The 22,410-nt window shown below is 43.6% G+C and overlaps 1 protein-coding gene and 2 pseudogenes across 5 annotated transcripts in view; 1 reads left to right on the forward strand and 2 right to left on the reverse strand.

Annotated features, from left to right (window-relative positions):
- Positions 1–2,811: 2,811 nt before the first annotated feature.
- On the reverse strand, positions 2,812–8,288 carry LOC137206537 (thyroid receptor-interacting protein 11-like; annotated as a pseudogene).
- LOC137206538 (thyroid receptor-interacting protein 11 pseudogene) lies at positions 8,285–9,309 on the reverse strand (annotated as a pseudogene).
- A 1,134-nt stretch (positions 9,310–10,443) lies between these two features.
- ARHGAP17 (Rho GTPase activating protein 17) overlaps positions 10,444–22,410 on the forward strand; it is an 89,194-nt gene continuing 77,227 nt past the window's right edge. For 3 of the 5 annotated variants that reach the window (XM_067706341.1, XM_067706342.1, XM_067706343.1), the window contains exon 1: positions 10,444–10,618. In XM_067706341.1, the coding sequence (XP_067562442.1) occupies positions 10,566–10,618 (53 nt within the window). In that variant the 5' untranslated portion in view covers positions 10,444–10,565. The remainder of the gene's footprint in view (positions 10,619–22,410) is intronic. The other 2 variants (XM_067706340.1, XM_067706344.1) reach the window with 1 other exon arrangement.

Below are 22,410 nucleotides of genomic sequence, written 5' to 3' on the forward strand. Positions count from 1 at the left end.
AGCCCGCGTGCAGCAACGGAGACACAACACAGCCAAAAATAATAAATAAATAAATTTATTTTAAAAAATCAGTTGAGCATATTTTTGTGGGACTATTTCTGGATCCCCCGTTCATTGATCTATGTGTCTATCCCTCTGCAAATACTACACAGTATTGGTTACTACAGCTATATAATAAGTTCTGAAATGGAGAGGACTGACTGCTCCCATTTTATTACTTTTTTCAAAACTATTTTAGCTATTTTAGTTCCCTTATCTTTCCATAAAATTTTAGAATAAACTTGCCTATATCTACAAAAAAAAAAAAGGCTTACTGGGTTTTGATATGAATTGCATTAAATCTATCAATTTTGGGAGAATTAACATGTTTACTATTCTTTGTCTTCCAATTCATGAACGTGGTATATCTCTGCATTTGTTTAGATCTTTGATTTCTTTTACCACTGTTGTAGAGTTTTCAGTATACAAGTCCTGGACATGTTTTGTTAGATTTACACTTAATTATTTTATTTTTATTAGTGACTGTAAATGTGTTTTACTTTTTGGTGTCCACATGTTCATTGCTAGTATCTAGAAATACAATTGATTGTTGTCTTTATTTTGAATCCTGTGACATTATTGAACTCAATTATTAGTTCAAGGAAGAAATACTTTTTAATAAATTCTTGTGGCATGAGGCCTGAAATTAAAATTCAATATTGAGAGCTGTCTTAACATCTAGTAAAATTGAGAGGGCCTCAAATGGTCTAACTGCAATTCCCCACTACCTCTTCTCCCACATGTGAGATCCCCTAGCTATATGATCCTTCTTATCACAGGAACCAGACACAGTGCCTGTTTATTCCCGAGTAGCAGGCTTCAGTTCCCCATCAGCCCACTGAATTATCCAAACGAGCCCATCACACCCTCCTGTGGGAACCAGGGCTTGTCCCCACCCTCTTGTTACTACAAAGTCTGCCTCCCAAGCCCCTACTTGTTCACTCTGTTCCAAGTGTAATCCCCCACGTGGCCCTGCTTGGTGAGTGGTGTCCTCTCTTGGGCTGTGGGTAAATGTGACTTGTAAACTGCTGTTCATCCCATCTTTCAGTGTAGAACGTCATGTGTTCAGCCAATCCCATTAGTTTACGGAGGGAATCTCTCACTGATGGATTGAAGAATAGGTGAGTAAGACAATTGGCGTCACAAACAGGATGGTCTAACCTCAGCTGAGGACAGTTGGTCAGCTTTAACTACCAGCTCCTTTGCTACTTAACTGGTTTGTAAGGTAGCAGTTACTATCTGGGATGTAAGTACCAGTTGCTGGCCAGCTTGGGCTTTAGCTCCTGTTCTGTTATTTCAAATGGATGTTGCCATCTCTTCGCACCCTAATGTCTCATGCTTGCCAACAAGGCAAAAACTATTGTTCATTGACCGTATCCCAGATTGAGGTACCATCAAGGGTGCCTTGTATGTGATACGTGGTCTCTGAGGCTCCTACCTGAGACCAGTGACAACATAATGTCCTAACTGGTGGGTGTTTGAGTTCCACTGACTGGGCATGGGCTAGCTCTTTGGTCATTGTGTCTAGCCTGATAACCATCACTGGCTGCTTGGGGCAGCCATAGAGACTCTGTTTGGGAAGGTAACCCCCACCCCCACCCCCCCGCCAACCACAGTCCTGGGGATGACCCCTTGTGTTGTTTGCAGAAAGGAAGGAGGCCATGACCCCAGGAAGATTTAAGAATGGCCCCTTGGTTGCCTCCTGAGTCATTGCTGTTCAGGCAAAAGTAGTGACCTTGTCCATCTCTCCTGTGCTGCATCTTCCCTTGGAGCAAGTTGTGTGCTCTCCTTACTCCTAACGGTTTTGAGGTGCACATCCATGGCAGCCCATGGCCCGAGAACTGATGAAAAAAACAAAAGTGGGGGAAGGGCTTCCCTGGTGGCGCAGTGGTTGAGAGTCCGCCTGCCAATGCGGGGGCGCGGGTTCGTGCCCCGGTCCGGGAAGATCCCACATGCCGCGGAGCGGCTGGGCCCGTGAGCCATGGCTGCTGAACCTGCGCGTCCGGAGCCTGTGCTCCGCAGCGGGAGAGGCCGCGACAGTGAGAGGCCCACATACCGCAGAAAAAAAAAAAAGTGGGAGGAAGGGGCATGGCAGGGCCCTTCACGGTGTGCTGCGCCTCCTGATTCTCTAGATCTATAGGCATAAAAACTTCCTCCAGGACAGTCATTTCTATATCTTTGTCTTACTATACCTGATTAAAACAAATCCTGGGTACCCTTGAAATACCTGGGATCCCACTAAATTTAAATATGGTAAATATTTTGCTACTATAGATTTGGCTACTAGGTTCCATTCAATGCCTATTTCAACATTCTCTCAGCCTGTTTGCCTTCACCTCCAAAGGGGCACAATACACTTTTACCTTGTTACCCACAGGGTAACTAAACAGCTCTGCTATCACACACTACCTTTGCAGACAAGATCTTAAATGCACCCACCTTTCTCCAGGAGTACAGGTATGACATTACCTTTGTGACATCCTCCTTTGCAGACGTTTGTTTGACACACTTGTTAAGGATACACGAGTCCACCATCTTTTAGTTCTGTCTGGGTTCTGGAGGCAACGTACTCCTGGTTTACAAATTTTACTTAAGCCCATTTATGCTGTTACTTTTAAATGAGCCCACCTTGAGTGGGGGTCCCTCCAACAACAGGCTCTAGAATCTGTCTAAATTAAAATCAACAGGCACTCCCCTTAGTGCCCTCAGAGACTCCTTCAGTGAAGCGGCTTTAGCAACTTCCCCTCCTGCTTCCTGGAGTCTCTGGACTGCTCATGATGTCTGTAAGTTGTCCTTGGGCTTCTGATGCAAGAAACTGCCCTCCTTGGCCCTGCATCACATACCATCAGAGCAGGAATTTCTGGCCATGCACTGGGCTCTTCTGGAAATAGAGTCTCTCCCAAACCCCAAGCTTCCATACCCAACTGCCCATTATTCCTTGAGTCATGGAAGCAACACTCCCACAAGCTCAGTAGGGTTATCAAAGACTCCTTGCTACAGGGTGGAGCCAAACCTGAGCCCTCTAGCACATCCTACCTGTAGGTGGGTATGGCCTCCCGTCATCAGTCCATTGCCAGATACCATGGAGCTGGAAGATGTTCCCCTCCCCCAGACCCTTTGGGATCAACCAAGTGAACATCAATGAGTTCATATACTTTATGATGTTGAGGACCACGTCTCCCTCTTGGTCAAGTGCCAACTTCACTGCCTGGGGAAGGACTTCACCTACTCCTTAGAATTCTCAGTCATCACCAAGGTTTAAATTGATGTCAAGCTATCAAAGAGTCAATTGTGGTATAAAGCCGTGAAATCAAGATTCACTATTAAGCGTTGCCTTGACATCTGGCAAAATTAGAGAATAATATGCTCCGATATACATAAATCTGCATATATTTCTAAAAGGCCTGAGAGAATACAGATCACCAATGGAGTGGTTTCCCAGGCAATGAAAAGAGGAGTGGGACTTAGCCAGGAAAAGTGAATTTTAGTCTTTTTTTTTATTATTCAAACAGAAAGTCACAAAAATTATAATCATCCTCATCACGAACTTTCATTTTTAAAAATGTTATGCCTCTTGTACTTTTGGGCTGTTCACCCTTTTTCTTATATGAAGAGCATGCACTTGTGTATTCTATCATTTTGAACATTAACGCAAGTTAGTGTTTTAATTCCCCAAGATCTGCATAAGTACCTGCTCCTTGTAAAACATGAAAGCATTACAAAAACCATTTGAAGCGTCCCTTGATCAGCCTTCAACCCCACTCATGCCCTTTCTCACAAGAAGTAACCACTGTCTGAAGGTGGGTCAATATCTTTGAAGTCCTTAAAACACACTTTTTTTTAAGTATTCGTATTTTTATCAAGCAAAGTCAAAATACATGCCTTTTTCAGTGACTTGGTTTCTTAAAAGTGCCATGTTGTCTCTGGCTGAAGAATCATCTATGGCTTTGAAAGGTCTTTCCGCACAACTCCAGCCCTCTTGCCAGGTGACAGCAGCAAAGGTGTATATGTGGGCAAAACATCAGTAACAGCATTTAAAAGAAGATGCCCAGCGCTTCCCTGGTGGCGCAGTGGTTGGGAGTCCGCCTGCCGATGCAGGGGACACGGGTTCGCGCCCCAGTCCGGGAAGATCCCACATGCCACGGAGTGGCTGGGCCCGTGAGCCGTGGCCGCTGAGCCTGCGCGTCTGGAGCCTGTGCTCCGCAACGGGAGAGGCCACAACGGTGGCCCGCGTACCGCAAAAAAAAAAAAAGATCTATTTCTTCCTTTCTAATACCCAGAATGTTACCCATTATCTGTAGCACTTCATGACGTTGTTGTTTTGGTGTTTGAAAATACCCCAAGAAGAGGTTCCTCGTGAGGCTCTTGTCAACTTTTCCTTCTGTGTTACTTAGTAAGTTCATCAGTTTCTTCTGTACATCATCCAGCACTTCCTGTTGGACCTCATTTTGTTTTTTCAGATCTTTAATTTGTTCTTCCTTCAGAGTCAAGGCAGCATTCACTTTCTCCTGATGTCCTTGTGCCGATATTAGTTTTCCTTCTAGATTATCTGCAACTATTTCCGTCCATTCTGCGCCTACCATCCTCATGTTAGCTTAGCGCTTGTGCATACTACTTTTCTTGTTCTTGGGAAACAGAAAGCTGTAGCCAAATGTCATCTCTCTGCTTTGTGACAACATTCAGTTGTTCCTTCAACGACTCTATCTGCAAACTGGCTTGCTGATTTGCATTTTCCCTCGCATTGGAAGATAGAAGGAGCTTTTCCTCCAATGCAGTGACTTTCATTCTTAGTTTAGCTGCTCTGTCTTCTGCAGCCAAAGCTTCGCGGTTATGAGACACTTCTGATTCTACTGCGTGCTTATGCGATCTCTCTGGCTCCTGCTTTAAGTGTAGTTCTTTGTCGTGTAAATGTTGAACCTCACTCTGGAGGGCACAGTTTTCTATTTGTTTCTGTTTCAATGCCAACATGGTCTCATTTCTGGCCTGTTGAAACATAACAGTCTTTTCTTGCATTGATGTAACTGCATTTAAAAACTGACTTAATTCCCCTGTCTTGCCGAGTTCTGTTTCTTTCAAAAGATGCTCAAAAGCAAGCACCTTCTCCTTCATTGCAACGTATTCCAATTCTTTCTCTCTCCACATCATAGAAAACCACATCCTTGTCTCTTGATTTTGTTTCCTCTTCCCTAGATGTTTCTACTAATTTTTCATTTTCTTCTTTTAGTTTACACATATCCAGTTCAAAGTTGACGACTCTCTCCTTCAGGTTGATTACTCCCTGCCTCAAAAGTTCATTTTCACTCACTACATTAGTGAAATTTTCACTTAAAGAAAGTAATTCATCACTTTTTGCTTTGATTAAAAGCTCTTTTTCCTTAAGTAAGTTTTGCAAGTCATCTTGTTTCTCCCGTAGCTGCTTCATTTCTGAATCCATTTGTTCACGTCGTTTTCTTTCTAGTTCTGAACTGTCTGCAATGGAATCAATCTATGATTACCTTCCTGGAGTGCTCTAATGGTTGCATCTTTTTCCTCCGTTAATTTTCTTAACTCTTCTGTCTCTTCTTTGAGCAATTTAGAAGATTCACTCAATCCATCAGGTTTCATTGCCTTCAGAGAGGCTGCTGACTCGGATGTAAGTGATTCATTGGACTGTAGTAAAATAAGGTCAAACATCCCTAACAGAGTATCTTTGGTATTGCAAAGCTGCTCTAGGCTAAACTGCATTTGCACTACTTGCTTCTCCAAGTTTTTGAGTTTGATTTCATTCCCATCGTAAGTTTGATCAGGTCAGTATAGTTCATCTGTAGTTTAGAATTATTATCATTGTCAACTAAAACCCGTGCCTGAAGTTGTTGAAGCTCTGTCTGAAGATGGGGTGACCCACGCTGCATATTTTGTACAGTGGCCATCACGTGCTCTTTCTACTCTTCCATTATCTTAACTTGCTGTTTTAATTTATCACGTTCCTGTAGAAGCTCCTCAGACTGATCCATATTAACACCTCTCACTTCATCACCATTGCTGGACGTTTGCAGTATTGCCAGTAAAGTCTGACACTTCTGAGTTAAAGCATCAGTTTCCATATCTTTTTCTCGAATGATGTGGGACAAATTCTGCATCGTTTCTCTAAACATATCCTGACCACTGCTTTCAAATCTGGTGGAGAGTTTTGTATTTGCATCTTTGAGTTTCATGAGGTCTGCTTCTTTGGCAACAATTATATCCACATCATTCTCAAGTTTTCTCTTTTAAGATTGCTGTTTTCCCTAGTCTTCTCATCTAAAACAGCTAATATTTGTTCTCTTTCCAAAGCAGAGGCTCACAATCGCTGTTGACTCTGTCCATTATCTTGGTCACTGGAGGAAGCTGAAGATACTTTCATGTGAAGACACAAATCTTTTTGCTGGATAAACTGCGTTAGTTTACCAATCTCACCTTTGGACAGCTGATCAATCTGTTCAGTTAAAAGGGTATTCTTTTCAATTAGAAGTTTAATCTCCAATTTTTGTTCTTTTATTCCTTGTACTGATCTTTCAGTTTCGGCTTTAGATAAGTCATGCTTTTCATTTCCATTTTCTATATTAAGACTCTGAGCTTCTGTTACTTGAAAAGTATCAGAATGTTCTGTTGGCGTGTGCTGGAATTTTTCCAGTGGCTGGGTTTTGATTTGTTCTATTGCATTTTGCAAATTCTCCTTTTCCTCCCCTTTGGCCAAAAAGAGCTGATTGTGTTTAATATTCATTTGCTTATGTTGGTATTTGGGATTTTTCTGTTTCTGCTCTTGTAAAGATTGAAGTAGTTGCATTTTACTCTGGTTTTGATCTTCAATTATCTTTTGATGAGGTTTAACCTCAAGATTATCTTCAACTGTTCTCTCTTGAGATACCTCAGATTCTAGTTCTGTAACAGTGTCTAGAGTTTTAGGGTCAACCATAGGTGCGGTTTGACTGTGTTCTTCCCTCAGTCATTCCAATTCTTCTTTCAGGTGACTATTTTCTTCTTTCATGGATGCAAGCCTTGTATCTTTTTCCTCTATGGTTTGCTGTAAAATTTCCATTTTTCTTAAGGCTTGAGTATATTGATCTAACTCCTCCCAAAGCTGTGAACTTCCTTGAAGTTTTTCAATAAATTTTTTTTTCTCTCTTATGAGTTGTTTCAATTGCTTCTGCTCTTCTAAACTAGATGACAAAATTTCCTTAGTTTCTTTGTGCTCAGCAATCATCTGCTCAATATTCTTTTTGAGTTTTGATATTTCACAGTCTTTCTCTTGACTGAGTTTAATTAAACACTCATGCTCCAGCTGTAAGGCACAGCTGTCTGGGTTATCTGTATTTGACAGTTCTTTAATAGTTTGCTCATACTTCCTTTCTTCCAACAGTCTCTGTTCATCCTGAAAAAATTGGGCTTCTAACTGTCCTTTTTCCATTTTTAAATGAATTAAATTTTCTTTTTGCCCATCTAACTCTTTAGTAATGTTCACTTTATCATCTTCAAGTTAACGAACTCTCTTTTTCTCATATTCTAGATCTTGTTTTACTTTACCGATGATGCTGTCTCCTTCATCTTGTTGTTCTGTTTGCTGATCTTTCATCAAAACCACGTGCATTGTAGTTTTTGGTTTTTGCCTGTGCAACTCTCCTAACTCAGAAATCAGTAACTTCTTTTAAGTAGTACTCTCATTGACTTCTCCTTCTTTGATTTCCCAGTCACACCTTAAATGATGTACTTCTGAATCCGAATCCATGTCTCCTGTAGCTGTTCTTTTAATGAGTTCATATTCATTGCTCAATTTGACAAGTGATCATTGAAGTTCTTCCTTTTCTTTATTTAATAATGAATTTTCTTTTTCTAAAACTTGGACTCATTTTTGAAGTTTCAGGTTCTCTTCCATGAGATCTTTATCCTGCTTTAAGCTACTCAATCACATTATTTCATTTTCAGCAACAGACAGTGGCTGTTGCTATCTGGACACTTCTTCCAGTGATGTACTCTGTGGAAGAACTTTTTCTTTTTCTGTCACAGCATCACTCCACTTCCTAAGAGAAGGTTGCAACTCACCTTCTTCAGTTCTTTCGTTCATTTCATTTATCTGGTCTTGTTCTCTAATGAAAGCATCCCTTTCCTTTTCTACAGAAGATAATTTTTTTTAAAGATATTTTACTCTAATCTCAAGTCCTTTGATTTTTTTTGGTGGACTCTAGTTTTTCAGCTGCTAGGACTTCAATAGCTTTTTGCATATCATGAATCATTCCCTCATAGTCCTTTAATTGTTTGTTTGTTTGTTTGTTTATTTGTTTTGCAGTACACGGGCCTCTCACTGTTGTGGCCTCTCCCTTTGCGGAGCACAGGCTCCGGACGCGCAGGCTCAGTGGCCATGGCTCACGGGCCCAGCCGCTCCGTGGCATGTGGGATCTTCCCAGACCGGGGCACAAACCCGCGTCCCCTGCATCGGCAGGCGGACTCTGAACCACTGCGCCACCAGGGAAGCCCCTTTAATTGTTTTTGATGCCTGCGACTTATTTCTGCCAGTTTCTGTTGATGAACTTCCTGCAACACTGCTATTTCAAGTTGATGGTCATCAATTTCCTTATTTAGATTCTGTTCAAATTCCTTGATGGTATTTTGCAGTTTGTAGATTTCATTTACATCAAAGCTATAGATCTAAATGAAATGCTGTAGAAGTTTGAGCAAAATGTCTCCAATGGCTGACATCATCAGCCTCAAGTCTTAAAACTTCTTTTGACAATCTATTTATTTCTTGTTGTGACCAAATTAGGTCAGCAAAATCCATATCATCATCCTGGAAACCTAAAGCATGCTGATAGATATCATAACCCACTGAAGAGGGTACACGAGTTGAGGGCACAAGGCCATCCTCAAGATTTACTATCTGGGTGACTGACTGCACCTTTAGCAACTGATCCTTTAGCGCTATCTGCCTTGCTTTAAGAAGTTTGATTTCTACGTCTTTCTGGTGTAATTGATGTCTGTAACTTGCAGTTTGCTGCTTTCGTTGAAGCTCTGAGGTTTCATACTTCTTGTCTACATCACTACAAAGATTCTAAGTCTCTCAGTCTCTGATTTTAAGACTGACTGAGAGTCTTCAACCTCCTCTGTTGTAGAGTCAGGTACTTCTACATTTTCAGCTCCCTTCCTCAGCACATCTTTTGTGAAACTAGAAATGTGGCCTGTGAAAGATGCCACAGTACCACCCACTTGCCCCAGGGAATGGCCTAAGCAGGAGCCAAGGCCACCAAACTAGGAGGACATCAAAGCAGGTCATAGAACTGACCTGGTCCTCTCCGAAAAAAGTGTCCAGCACAGTCGGACAATCCCGCCAAGTGTCACTGCACTGCTGCCAGCGTGAGGTTAAGAATCAAAGCACAGTGAGGGGTTTCTAGGCAATGTGGGCTGCGAGGGCCCCTCAATGGCCACACTTGCCTGGCAACGCCCAGGCCTGGCCTGGGACATAACAAAGGGCCCGTCTCCAGTGACCTGTCCCCTCTCGGGCCTCTGTTCATCCATGACTTCCCAGCGCTGGAGTTGGGCTCTTCTCCTCTCCTTCTGTGATTTTCCCAGTGCCCTGCACCACCTCGGCCCCCTGGACGCGGCCACCATCACAGCCGCACTAAAGGTGCCATCTCTGAGCTCCTGTTCGTAGAAAACACACTTTGCCTCTGATTTTTTTTTTTATACGGAATGATATGCAAGGTAGATTTTAATCAATAAAAGAAAAGCAGTACTAGAGTAATACTTTTTGAATAGGAGTAAAATATATTTAATTGCCTTTGACTTTTTTACTAAGTGGCATCACACTGTCCTGCAGCTTGTGAGTTTCACGCAACCATTTTCTTTCTTAAAAAAATCGAGGTAAAATGTACATAGTGACACGCATCCCTCTTAAGAGTACAGATAGGTGCATTTTGACAAATGTCTACACCTGTGCATAAGTACGGCCCTGCTAAAGACTTTGAACATTTCCGTCGTCCCAAAGCTCCTTTTCGGGTCCACCTCGGCCCTCCTCCCTCAGTTAGCCCTGCCCGGGTGTCTAGTCCTGAAGATGAGTTTTGGCGGTTCTTGGACGGAGTCGCACCGTCTACACTCTTTGTGTCTGCTTTGTCCACCGTGTGTTTGAGATCTAGTCTGGGAAGTGAGTTAAGTATCCCTCGGGCGGGCGATCGCTGAGCGAAAGCACGCCGAGGTCCGAGTGGACCGCAGGGCCCTGGGCGGCCGCGCGTCGCGAGGCCCGGGGACCGCCTGCGGGCTGGGAATCGGGCGGCCCCCGGGCCGGGGGCGGAGGCCTGGCTGCGCGCCGCACTGGGCCTGGCGCTCCTCGCCGGACCAGACCCCGCGGGCCCGGCGGGCGGCGCCGCTGGAAGTGACGCGACGAGGGCGGGGCCGCGGGCCTGGGGAGCCGCCGCCGCTGCCGCCGCCGCCTCCGCCTCGGCCGCGAAGCGATGTAGGAGCCGCCAGGCCGTCCCCCGTCCCGCCCGGCCTGAGCCCCGCGGGCCGCCGCCGCCGTCGCCATGAAGAAACAGTTCAACCGCATGAAGCAGCTGGCCAACCAGACCGTGGGCAGGCGAGTGCGCCGCGCCGGGCCGCCCGGGGGTTGCGCGGGCCGGGGGCCGGGGGTCACGGACGGGGGCCGGCCGGCTCCTCCGCGGGCCCGGCCGCTCCGGGCCCGGCCGCCGCCCCGTCCGAGGCCGGCGGGGCTCGGGGCCGGGGGCGGCGCCATGCCGCGGCCTGGCGCCCGGCTCTGGGCCGCCGCCTGGCCCCCGGAGACCGGCGGGGCGGGCCGCGCCTCCCTGCTCCCACCCCTCAGGGTCCCCACTGGCCCGCGAAGCATCGCCCTCCGGGGACTGGACCTGTCCCCTGTCTTTCCCACCAGGAGATCGAGCCGGCCCGGGCCGCCGCCTGCGGCTGAAACTCCGATCAGTGGTGTGTCCGAGGCTGCGGGGCTTGTGGCGGCATTCTCAGCCTTTCCGGGTCGCCCCGCTGCCGCAAAGCCTAGCTTACAAGTGTATGGTGGCAGTAAAGAAGTAAAGGGTCATTAAAGCCCAGCGGATCTGCCTAGTGAGTTTCAGAACACTCTTTGAGAGAATTTAGAGGTGGTGCCGTCTCCAGACCAGGGGCGAATATGAACGGGATGGCTTGACATTTAAAAAGTTGGAATTGGGAGAAAAGGATTCTGGAAACGCCTAGTGCCAATTTAAAAGGAAATTACTTTTTTTTTTTTTTTAAAGTCTTTCTCACTTTGGATTTGGAAGCACATCCTGCACGATATTTCTTTGGGATTCCTCGACTGCTTGACAAGCATTGATTCTGTAATGACAGAATAGACTAGAGTTTGTAGATGACCGGGCTGTTGGAACAGGACTGGTTTGTGGTTTTGAGAGCTTCTGGAGGTGATTGTCATGTGCTGTTTTATCTGGGGCGAATATTTCAAGGTCTTCCAGGGCAAGTTAGCTGTATGGTACGGATTTTGCTGTTTATTCTGGGAAGAGATATGAAAGTGGGAATTTTTCACAGCTTTTGCTTCTTCTTTCGGCAGTTGAGTCAAAGGGGGAGTTTGGTTTGGCCGGAGCACGTGGGACACTTCTTTTTTTGTGTGTGTATGAAAATACTTTTACTTCCTCTTGCGTTTTCTAAATTTGCTCTTTACTGTTTCGTTTCCCTCAACTTTCTGCTTAGTTTTGTTGTTTAATTTTTTTTGGTACCCCACCCTGTTAGCTTGGTGTGCATTTATCCTATTTCCAGAGTTAATTCCTGTCTAGGCTAAAGCCTAGGTGTGCCTGCTTTTCTGTTATTTGTGGGAGAATGATAGAAATAATGCTGAGAGAGAGGAAGGTAGACAGAGTATTAGTGACGGCTAATGTTTCAACCAAGAATCTGTAAATGAATTACAAGATAATTTCTGTGAATTTTCTGCCCCTCCTAGCGTTCTCAGTAACGTGAATTGTGGAATCAGTACTTAGTGAGTGTCAAAATGTATTTGTCAGATAGTCATTTTGGCCTGTTTGTACATTGTATCAGGCAAGTGATTTTTTTTTTTTTTTAAACAAATTTCTGAGGCTTTAAATCTACAGAGCCGTTCAGGGAAGCTGTTCAGGGTGTCTCTGGCCCTTGCTTCCTCTGTAGCAGCTACTCTCTTTACACTTTTAAATTCCAGCCATACTTGCCTACTTTCAGTTTCCAGAGGAGGCTGTGCTTTCTTATGTTTTAGCCTCTACCTGGAACTCTGGGAAGCCTCTTTCATCACACCTGCCCTAGGCCACCTCCTGCTCAACCTTCAGGTCTCCTCATAAAGATCTCTGCCTCTAAAAGGCCTTCCCTGATGCTCCAGCATAAATTGGATGTCCCTCCTTGGTGCTTTCATAATTCCACGTAGCACCTGTTTTTGCATAATGTAATTGCCTCTTTACTTGCCAGCGTTCTCCATTAGACTAAACACTTTAAGAGTTTTTGCCCATTCTTCTTTGATTCCCAGAGACTGCTGTGGTTCCTATAACATGGTACATACTCAGTAAATATTGTTAAACGAATGTAAATCCAGTTCTCACTAGATTGCCCTGGTGGTGTGGGCCCAAGTATGGGAAAATGAGAATTGGATGGAGTAAGTGGTGTGACTCATCCTAGGACTATAATTCTGGCCCTGACCTTTGACTCTGTTTGAAAATCTTTATTGCTTGATGCAGTGGAAGCTGCAGCTATTACAGAGCTATTAAGGGTATGACAATTATGCACCGAAAGTCAAACTGTTTTTACTGGGGAACCTGTTGCTTTACTGCTATTGATTTCCTAGATATATCTGTATTTTTTTTTCCACTTAAGTAATTGTAAAGGACTAGGGAGAGAAAATGGAGGTAGGAGAGAGCCTAGAATTGTTATTGGGCAGAAGCAGAGGGTTGGTGGGCACCAGAATCAGGCTTCTGGTCATATTTGGGTCAAAACAAAGGCTAGAAAGCACACACGCACTAATGAATGAAGTTATCTGTGTGAATGGCTTGCCCATAGTGTGTACTATCAGTTTGTAGAGTTCTAGATGGTGTCTTGTGATGAAGTATTCTCTTCGCAAAATGAGGAACTTGTGAGTAACCCCACAGTGAGGTTCCATGGGATGGACATGTGGGAGAATTAGTAATGGCTGGAAGGAGTGAGTTCTCATGATGCAATTTGCTTACAAGGGGTAGATGAGTCTGTTTCAGAAGATGGTTTGTGTCCCATAGGGTCAAGGCTTAAGAGGTGTTCTCCTGATATGGGTGTCCCAAATGAGAGAATGAGGATGGTTCCTTTCGTCCCCCTGACTTTTGTTGATTCATCCATTCAACAGACACTTGTTGGCCCGAACTGTGTGCCAGTGTGTGAGGTATTAAAGAGTCAAAAGTGAATACGACACAGTTTCTGCCCTGAAGGAGCTCAGTAGATTTGTGGAAGAGATAGGCAAGCAAAGAAATAATTATCTACCCTGAGCTCAGTGCTTATAGAAGGATGGCTAGTGCCAGTTCTTATTGGATGGAGAGAGGTAACCAAAAAACAGGCGAAAGTTTGAGCGAAGCCTTTGTTTCCATCTTCGAGCACTTCTTTCAAATTTCTCTCATATTGATGAGGTCTCTTTTGATTGTAAGAAAACCCAAATCAAACTGCTATAAGCGAACATGGGAATTTCTAGGCTTACATGTGCCCAAAGGATCCAAAAGGAGTATGGCTGCAGGTTGGTCTGGATCCAGGGCTTCCACTCTTTAGACAAGCTGTGTCCACAAGGAGAACCCCCAGCCCCACCCCCTTCTTCCAGTCTCGTCCCAGAGGGACAGAATATTTTTCTTCCAGTCACTGTTGCCAAAGACCCAAGATGGACTCTGAGTGCTTCTGACTGGGTCCCATGCTTTTCCCTGGAAATGGGTATGGAGTAAACCCTGTCTGAACAACAGGGACTGAGAGTTGGGGAAACCGGGGCGCTGGTCAGGAAACAAGAAACATCATGTCGTGTCTTTTGTAGTCCTGCTAAGAAAGATATTTTGTTGTTTGGAAATCCTTGATGCAGATAATGCAGTGGATGCAGGTGGTGATTTTGGGGAGGTGATGCCCTGCATGGAGGAAGCTGTACACAGGATGAGGAACTTGAGGACAGTTTAGTTATGAGGTCGAAGTGTCCAGGAGAAAAGGAAGCTGAAGGACTAACCAGGAGAGTTATTACCTAGGTGAGGCTCTGGGAGGGAGTGTCTCATTGGGTGTGGGTTTCTGCCTTGATTGAAGTGCTCCCTGGAGGGTCAAATGCTTTCCCAGATAGTTGGCTTTAGATAAGCCAAGTTTACAGACTCAAATGCCTAGAGGGGCCAGACTAGTAAAATAAATGAGTGACTGAGGCCGGGTAAGGGTTGGGGGCGTGCCCACCCCCCCCCCATGATCTCACCAAAGGGGCATGTGGGAATATGGCCCCAGAGTGACTCAATCTTTGTAGCTTTCCAGAAAAGCCTGAAATCTGGATTTTAATGAAGGTTAGATGGCATTTAGCGCAAAGGAGACAATCACCGTGATACTGTGCGGGGCTAAACAAAATATATCGGTGACCAGATTTGGTGTGTGGGCCACCAGGTGGCAGTTGCTTGTCTAGAAGGACCTGGAGGTTCAGAATCCCTATGATTATTTTTCTTTTTTTCCCTGTACCTTACCCTGATATTACTGCATTCTCAGTTCTTTGGATTTGTTGAAGAGCTCATTCTTTCCTTTACCTTTAAAAGATTTGATAGTACTAATCATCAACTTTTCTCTAGTTGGTTTAGTTTGCCAAATGCTGTACCAGACCACCTGGCTTGGTTCTCACCTACTGGCAATGATCATTTCTATTCTAGAAAGGGGGAAAATGACTTGCCATGATCGCACAGCTACTAAGTGGCCGAGGCACGACTTGGGTCCAGGGCTTCTGACTCTGGATCCCATGTGCTTCCGACTACAGAATTTGGGCTGCCTTTTCACCAGGGAAGGATTAATGTTTATTAAAAGCTTTTGGTGCTTGTTAAGCCGCTGGGCTCAGTACTTTGCATAAATTATCTCACCGCATTCTTGCAGCAGCTCTAAGAGGCAATGTTATTTGTTCCTGATTTAATGATGAGGCAGCCAGAACTCGGAGAGGTCATCAGGCTAGTAAATGACAGAGCTGTGCATTCAAACCCAGGTTTCTGATTCCAAAGCAGCTATAAATCTCCACGTGGGCAACTCTTATGTGAAAAACCTGTTGTTTGAGTCATGAGTGATGCCTTCGTAAAATCCTGAAGGCTGAGAGTTGGATGTTGCTCTAGTCCAGTGGCTCTTACCAAGGTATGGTTTTGCCCCCCCAGGGGACATTTGGCAATGTCCAGAGACATTTTTTGATTGTTGTGACTTGACTGGGGGAGGGGTAGATAGAGGCCAGGGAGGCTTCTGAATATGCTGCAATGCACCTGACAGCCTCACAGTCCAGGCTTATCTGGTCCCAAATGCCAAGGCTGCTGAGGTTGAGAAACCCTGTTCTAGTCCTTCCAGGGTCTGGACGTCTGAATTATCAAAACCAAAGCTCCACACTGCTTGCTTGCAGGCCAGAGATGTGTTCTCTTTGGCCTATTCAGTATTTATTTATTTTTTTACAATCATTGGCTCATATTTAAAAATGAGAAGTTTTCACATGAAAACCTGGATTTCCAGCTGCTTCTAAAATCTCGGAAGACCTGGCAGTGCCTAGCATCCCTCCCGAGCACTGGCATCAGGAGCTCAGCAGCAGCTGTCCCATCTGGGTGGGGCATGAGCCGTCCAGTCCCTACCTGGCTTGTTTTATTCTGTTACGTTCTTTGCCGACCCTCCCTGAAGGGCACAGGTATCTAATGACCTTCTACTCCAGGCAGGCAGCACTAATTCTCAAGGTGAGTCAAATACCCCTTACCCCCGCACACCCCAGAGCAGTCCTCTGGTGCCACATTGAATCCATCTTGTCTCTCTTCCATGAGACAGCCCTTCCTATGTTTGACAGTACAGACCATACCCTTACTTTTGCCAGCATCACATTCTACATCCCTTGCCTACTCTGCTGCCTCATTTTACTCACACTGATTTCCTCTGAACAGTAATTCTGAGAAAGGGGAGGTAGCTGTGCTCTGCTTCAGTCTGAGTGGATTCCATCCAGTCTCTGCATAGAGTGGGGGGTGGAAAGGAGTCCGGTGTCTTTGCAGCTTCTTCTGAATCTGATCTTCTGTGGCCTTGTTATGTACTTTACATATTGTGAAATCCTAGAATAGCAAACAGGTTATTTATAGGTGAGTGAAAACCCATTGTTCACTGAAAAAACAAAACAACCCTAAAAGGATGTGGCCATAAGCATCATTTTCACATATCATATGGAGTATGTGAACGCAGCATGTTACTCTAATATGGAATTACCTTGGTGCCAGTGATTGCCAGTGTGTGCATGGCAGGACCCCCTCCCCCACCCCGGGAATCAGCACTGGGGTATAGGGTCCTAGAGTCAGCATGTGCTCTATGCGTTCTTATCAGACTGGGATGGTTTTGCTTATATCATTCTATTTCTGTTTCTCAAATGTAGGTAGATGCCATTATAATTAATCCAGTATAAATCCATTTAAAAATATTATTACACTTCTATCTGCTTTGTGTATTGTTTTCTTAAACGCAGATAGTAAAAGTATAACAGGCCCATGGTCCTTTATCTATAACCCCTGGGATCAGATGAGTTTCAGAACTCAGAACTTTTCAGATTTTAAAGAAAAGTAGGTACTTCCCTGGTGGCACAGTGGTTAAGAATCCACCTGCCAATGCGGGGGACACGGGTTCGAGCCCTGGTCTGGGAAGCTCCCACATGCCACAGAGCAACTAAGCCCGTGCGCCACGACTACTAAGCCTGCGCTCTAGAGCCCACGAGCCACAACTGCTGAAGCCCGCGAGCCACAACTACTGAAGCCCACGAGCCACAACTACTGAAGCCCACGAGCCACAACTACTGAAGCCCGTGCACCTAGAGCCCGTGCTCCGCAGCAAGAGAAGCCACCACAATGAGAAGCCCATGCACCGCAACGAAGAGTAGCCCCTGCTCACCGCAACTAGAGAAAGCCCGCGCCCAGCAGTGAAGACCCAATGCAGCCATAAATAAATAAAATAAAATAAATAATTAAAAAGAAAAGAAAAGTAATAATGCACATATGCTGTTATGTAATATCTCCAGTAGGGTCTGGGGCAGCAGCCTGTAATCATCATACATGTTATTATTTCCATAGCAAAATATATGAATGTATTTCACACTAAATGGAATCCTTAAAGATTAAAAATAGCTTCATGTTAGCTTAGGTCAAGTTATGTTGCCAAATGAGCTACAAAAAAACTTTTTTTTTTTTTATTTCAAAGTGATAGATACGGGATTATGGACCTGTAATGTTCCTGGTGAGAGAGTCTGAACTTTTGCTTTACATAATGTCTCCCATATTGCAAAAAGTTGGAAACCACAATCATACTTTGTAAGCAGGGGTCGCAAATTCAAGTGCCAGGGCAATTAAAAGTAATAAGTGGGCTTCCCTGGTGGCGCAGTGGTTGAGAGTCCGCCTGCCGATGCAGGGGACACAGGTTCGTGCCCCGGTCCGGGAAGATCCCACATGCCGCGGAGCGGCTGGGCCCGTGAGCCATGGCCGCTGAGCCTGCGCATCCGGAGCCTGTGCTCTGCAACAGGAGAGGCCACAACAGTGAGAGGCCCACGTACCGCAAAAAAAAAAAAGTAGTAAGTGAAGTAGGAGATAGGTTCAAGGCAATAGGGGATGATGAGGACTGCAGTGGATTAGTGAGTACATGTTCATTTAAAGGGGAGAGTTGCTCTCAGCTCCAGCCAGTTGTTGCCATGGTGAAATGTGTGTCGTATAGTCACATCTCCTTATTGCTAATGATATTCCAGAATGCTGATTTCTTGATGTTTAATGTTGGCAACTAAAAAAAAAAAAAAAAAAAACTGCGTAGGCCAAAGAAAATGTATCTTCAAGCTTTATCTGGTCTTGGACTGCCTGCTTTGATATCTAGTTTAGAGACTAATTCTTATGGTATGAAAGTTGGACAGTGGTGTTTTGGTAATGAACTTCTTCACTTCTTCTTAAGTTGGAGACCAAACATTTGTTCTGTCATCATTCATCATACTTAATGCACATGTTATATATGTTTTGAGTGTAAAATTCATAATAAAAGTGAAACATTAAGAAGTTGATAGACATTTTATTTTAGAATTGCCTTACTTTCCAGCCAGTGGGAAGTTTTCTTTTTCATCTATGAATCTGAAACTTTAAAGTTATTAATCTTGGGAAAGGGGATGAAAGCTCTAAGTTAAAATAGGAGCCTCTTTTTAAGTTAAGGGAGTTAATGGAGATTAGGCCATATGCCTCTACCGTTCCAGGACTGTAGTGACCCGAAGACATTGCCCATCTGCCCTTGTATTCGGACAAGGAAGTGCCCTTCATGTCCTCTCTTCTGAGGCCATTCCGCCTGGGTGATCTCAGCCCCATAACTGCCACCACCTGGCTGATGCCTCAGTTTTATTCCTGTGGCCCTGGCATCTCTTCATCTCTAGATTGAACGTCTCCACTTAAATGTCCTGCTAACACCAAACTCATGAACTTCATCCTGAAATTGGCCTCCTTTCTCTGGATCCCCTAGTCTATGCGTTGGCAAACTTTGGCCTGCAGGCCAAATCCTGTCTACCTTCTGCTTTGTAAAAAAGGTTTATTGGAATGTAGCCATGGGCTGATGCAGCAGAACTAAGTAGTTTTAACAGTGCCTTCTAACAAGATAGCGCTATCATTTCACTTGCAGCACAGCAAGTAATGTTGCATGGCAACGCATGTCACTGTGCGCGACATGATGAATGCCATGTCTCACCGTCACCCTAGTAGCACTAGACATTGTCTTTTTAAAATTTGCTACTTTAATTTTTTCCACTAAGGTTGAAATGACCATTGTCCCTATATTCATATTTCCTTATATGTTCAAGTTTTCTGTATGTCATTTGTTTATTTAATTGCCATGGAATTAATGTTCAGTTGTCAATTTCACCATTCAGTTACCAGTTCAGCTCAACTGGTAACTATTGAGAACCTGTCTATTGAGAACCTGTCAAATGCTAGCGTCTGGGGTTAAAAAAAAAACTGGTTCCTAGGAACTTGAGTGGAAAGATGGACATACAAGCAGATAATTTGAATATAGCCAAATGTACCTATTCTAACATTTCAGGTGTTAATAATGAAATGCTAATGCCATATCTTGATTTATTCATATATTTTAATATAAACAAGCTGATATTCTTATTCTCAGATACATTACTTAATGAAAGCAGTTATGGAATCTTGAGAGAGCATGTCTATGACTAGGTGCAGATTTGATATAAGTTTCAGAAGATAAAGCAGATTCTGTTGAAAATCTAACCCTGTGATTTATATAAGAAACTGCTTTTGAGTAGGTAGAGCCTATTTGTAGCAAATGATGTGAAAACAATATTCAGTTCACCTCAGCCCTCCAGGTTGTAAGACTTGTTTCCTGTGTCCTAATATTTCACATTAATTACCGCTTATTGATTATTTGCATAGGCCACTTCCTTTTAATTAGTCCTAAGATGTTTCTCTTCCTCTCCTTTCCCTCGGTTCCTTTTTAGGTGTCTTATCAGAGATACCTTTTGATCTAGCAGTCAATTTGATCTCCCCTTTAATGTTTCATTAGCATTTCTTCTATGGTTTCTCGGTGTTCTTCCACATGGGTTAGCCAAGTTTATGTTTCCTAAAGAGTTTAAATGATAAATTGTAGACTAAGTAAACAGGTGCTCAAATGAATACAAATATTTAAATATATAAATGTTCAGAACTGACAGAAATTCTTGTATGCAACTACCAGCTACCTGTCACCTAGCAGCGTGAACATTTACACATCTACCAGCTTGGATTTCATGTGGTCATTGGATACTTTCAGATGCATGGGCTGGAGTGGCCACTTAAACCCATGCCCAGCTGTACCTTGGGGAGATACACCAGAGTATTTCTACTTCACTAGCTACAGTGAGTGCTAGGATCGATGGAGCATGGACTCAGGCATGGGGGCTCTGAGATATGCTTTCGGCTCAGTGAAGGCACCTCTGACATGTGACACTTTAGCAATCTCGATAACAGGCAGGCAGGAATGACAGGTGATTAAGAATTCCAAGAGGGAAGAACAATTCTTAGGGGAAACCTAAAACCCTGAAAATGTATCCTTTAACTTAATATTTTTTTGTCTATAAATTGGAAAAAGACAACTATATCTGACTCTTAACAGTGGAAAAACTCTATCCAGCTCTTATTTTCGAATTAGATATTGAAAGGTTATTAGGTAGTGAAAAGTTGTGTGTGGATCCACATGTTCTCAAGTCCGGAATGACTGTGGTATTTAAATTCACAAACCCCTGGATGCATTTCCATCCAGTTGGAGGAGCAAGTTGGTTCCTCAAAGCTTTAAGAAGTCTTAAAACCAGTATATTCAATTTTCTTTGCCTCGTGTAGCAAAGATGGCCATCTTCCCCCTAATAGACAATTTTGCTGTACATTGAAAGTCTATTGAGTCATCATATTTAACAGTGTAACTTTTAGTTTCTTTAATTTTCATTATACTTGTTCATCCCCTCTTATAACCTTTTCAATAATCTCACTGCTTTTGCGTTTTTGGACATGCTAGGATTAATAATAATCCCCAAACAATCCCAAGGTGGCAGGACTAAAATACATGATCACCCATGACCATGAACACCAACTTTTTGGAGTCGGGCAGTATTGATTGGCTTTTGTTCTCCTCTGTGGAAGACCAACATTAGAAAGGCTTCTGTTCCAGTTTTGGGGGGATCATGGTTTGAGGACTACTGCAGTGGAACTGGGGAGCCCTTACATGCAGAATGTTGAAAAAATTAAGTGGGTGCTTTAGGAAGACAAGTCTGGCAGCAGGTGGAGTTAGGATTGCAGAAGAAGAAAAAGAGGAGAAGGTGAAAGGAGACTAGCTAGGAAACTATGGCCACAGGCTGAGAGAGGTGATGGCAGCCAGAACTAAGACAAGGGCATTGGAGGTTGACTTGAAAACATACTTAACACCATGATGTTTGTGGTGAAGAGAAAAGGTGTATGATTAGGTGTTATTTACAGAAATAGGTAACACCATGATTCTTCACTTTTCCATTGTTTTATAATGCTTCTCTTTTTTTAAGCATATAATTCATATATCTACTTTTTTAGCTGGCCTTTCTATTCCATTGATTTATGGCTTTAGTGTGTGTGTATGTATGTGCACACCAGTACCACACTGTTTTACTAACTGTTGATCTGTAATGTGTTTTAAATCTGGTAGAGCTGGTTCCCTTCAGCTCTTCTTTTTCAGTTATTCTTTCCTGTTTCTGTCAAAAAATGAATTTTGGTGTCACTTATTTTCTAGTTCCTAGAAAAATTCATTTAGGATTTCGATTAATTTGGAGCTTACTTATCCAGGTAATATTTTTTGGGTGCCTGCTATGGGCTAGGTCCTGAGGATACAGAAATAACTAAAACCAAGGAACTATGGTCTAGTAAACCTGTGAACTAGACCCTGGGGAGAATTGGTATCTTTACAGTATAAGTGTGGCACATCTCTTGATAGACACAAAGCTTTTATGTGTTTCCTAAATATTTTGCGGCTGTTGTTGAGAATAGTACCTAATTAGTGTAATTGGTAAACATGGGTGATATTGATGTTTGTATATACTTGTTTACTTTACAACTTCTTTAGCTACAATTGATAATTTTATTACTTCTTTGACTTTTCTGTGTATACAATATTATCTGTGTTATGTTTCTATTCTTTTGCTATTATTCAATGATTTCTTTTTCTTCCCTGATTTAATTGGTTAGACTCTCCAAAATAATGTTTAGCCTTATAATTGTTTATAGCATTATTGTATAAAGGGCATGTGATTGCACCCCTATTGGGCATTCCAGAAACATGATAAGGAATGCTTAAATCCTGCTAAAATGCAAATGTCTTCATCTGAATGGTACCCAGTGGAAACCAGCCAGCATTTGCCCTCTCTTTTTTGAGCCGCATACCTTTTAGTATGTCTGATGAGCCTTTATTCTGTCTTAGTCATAAGATTGGCAGGTGACCTTAAGGGCAGAATGCTGACTTGTAGTGGCCCAACTGTATGGAGGAAACAATTGCCATACACTTGGGCTGAGGAAGGACTTGGAAGAAAAAGTTGAGAAATGGTGAGAGGAGTTTCAGTGGAGCATATGTGACTTGTCAAGTGGCCAGCAGGTCACAGGGCGATGGACTTAATTGTAGTCTCTGAATATTAGAGCAGTCTTTAGGAATAGA

This window comes from Pseudorca crassidens, chromosome 15, assembly GCF_039906515.1.
Source record: "Pseudorca crassidens isolate mPseCra1 chromosome 15, mPseCra1.hap1, whole genome shotgun sequence".
NCBI classification, from domain to species: Eukaryota; Metazoa; Chordata; class Mammalia; order Artiodactyla; family Delphinidae; genus Pseudorca; species Pseudorca crassidens.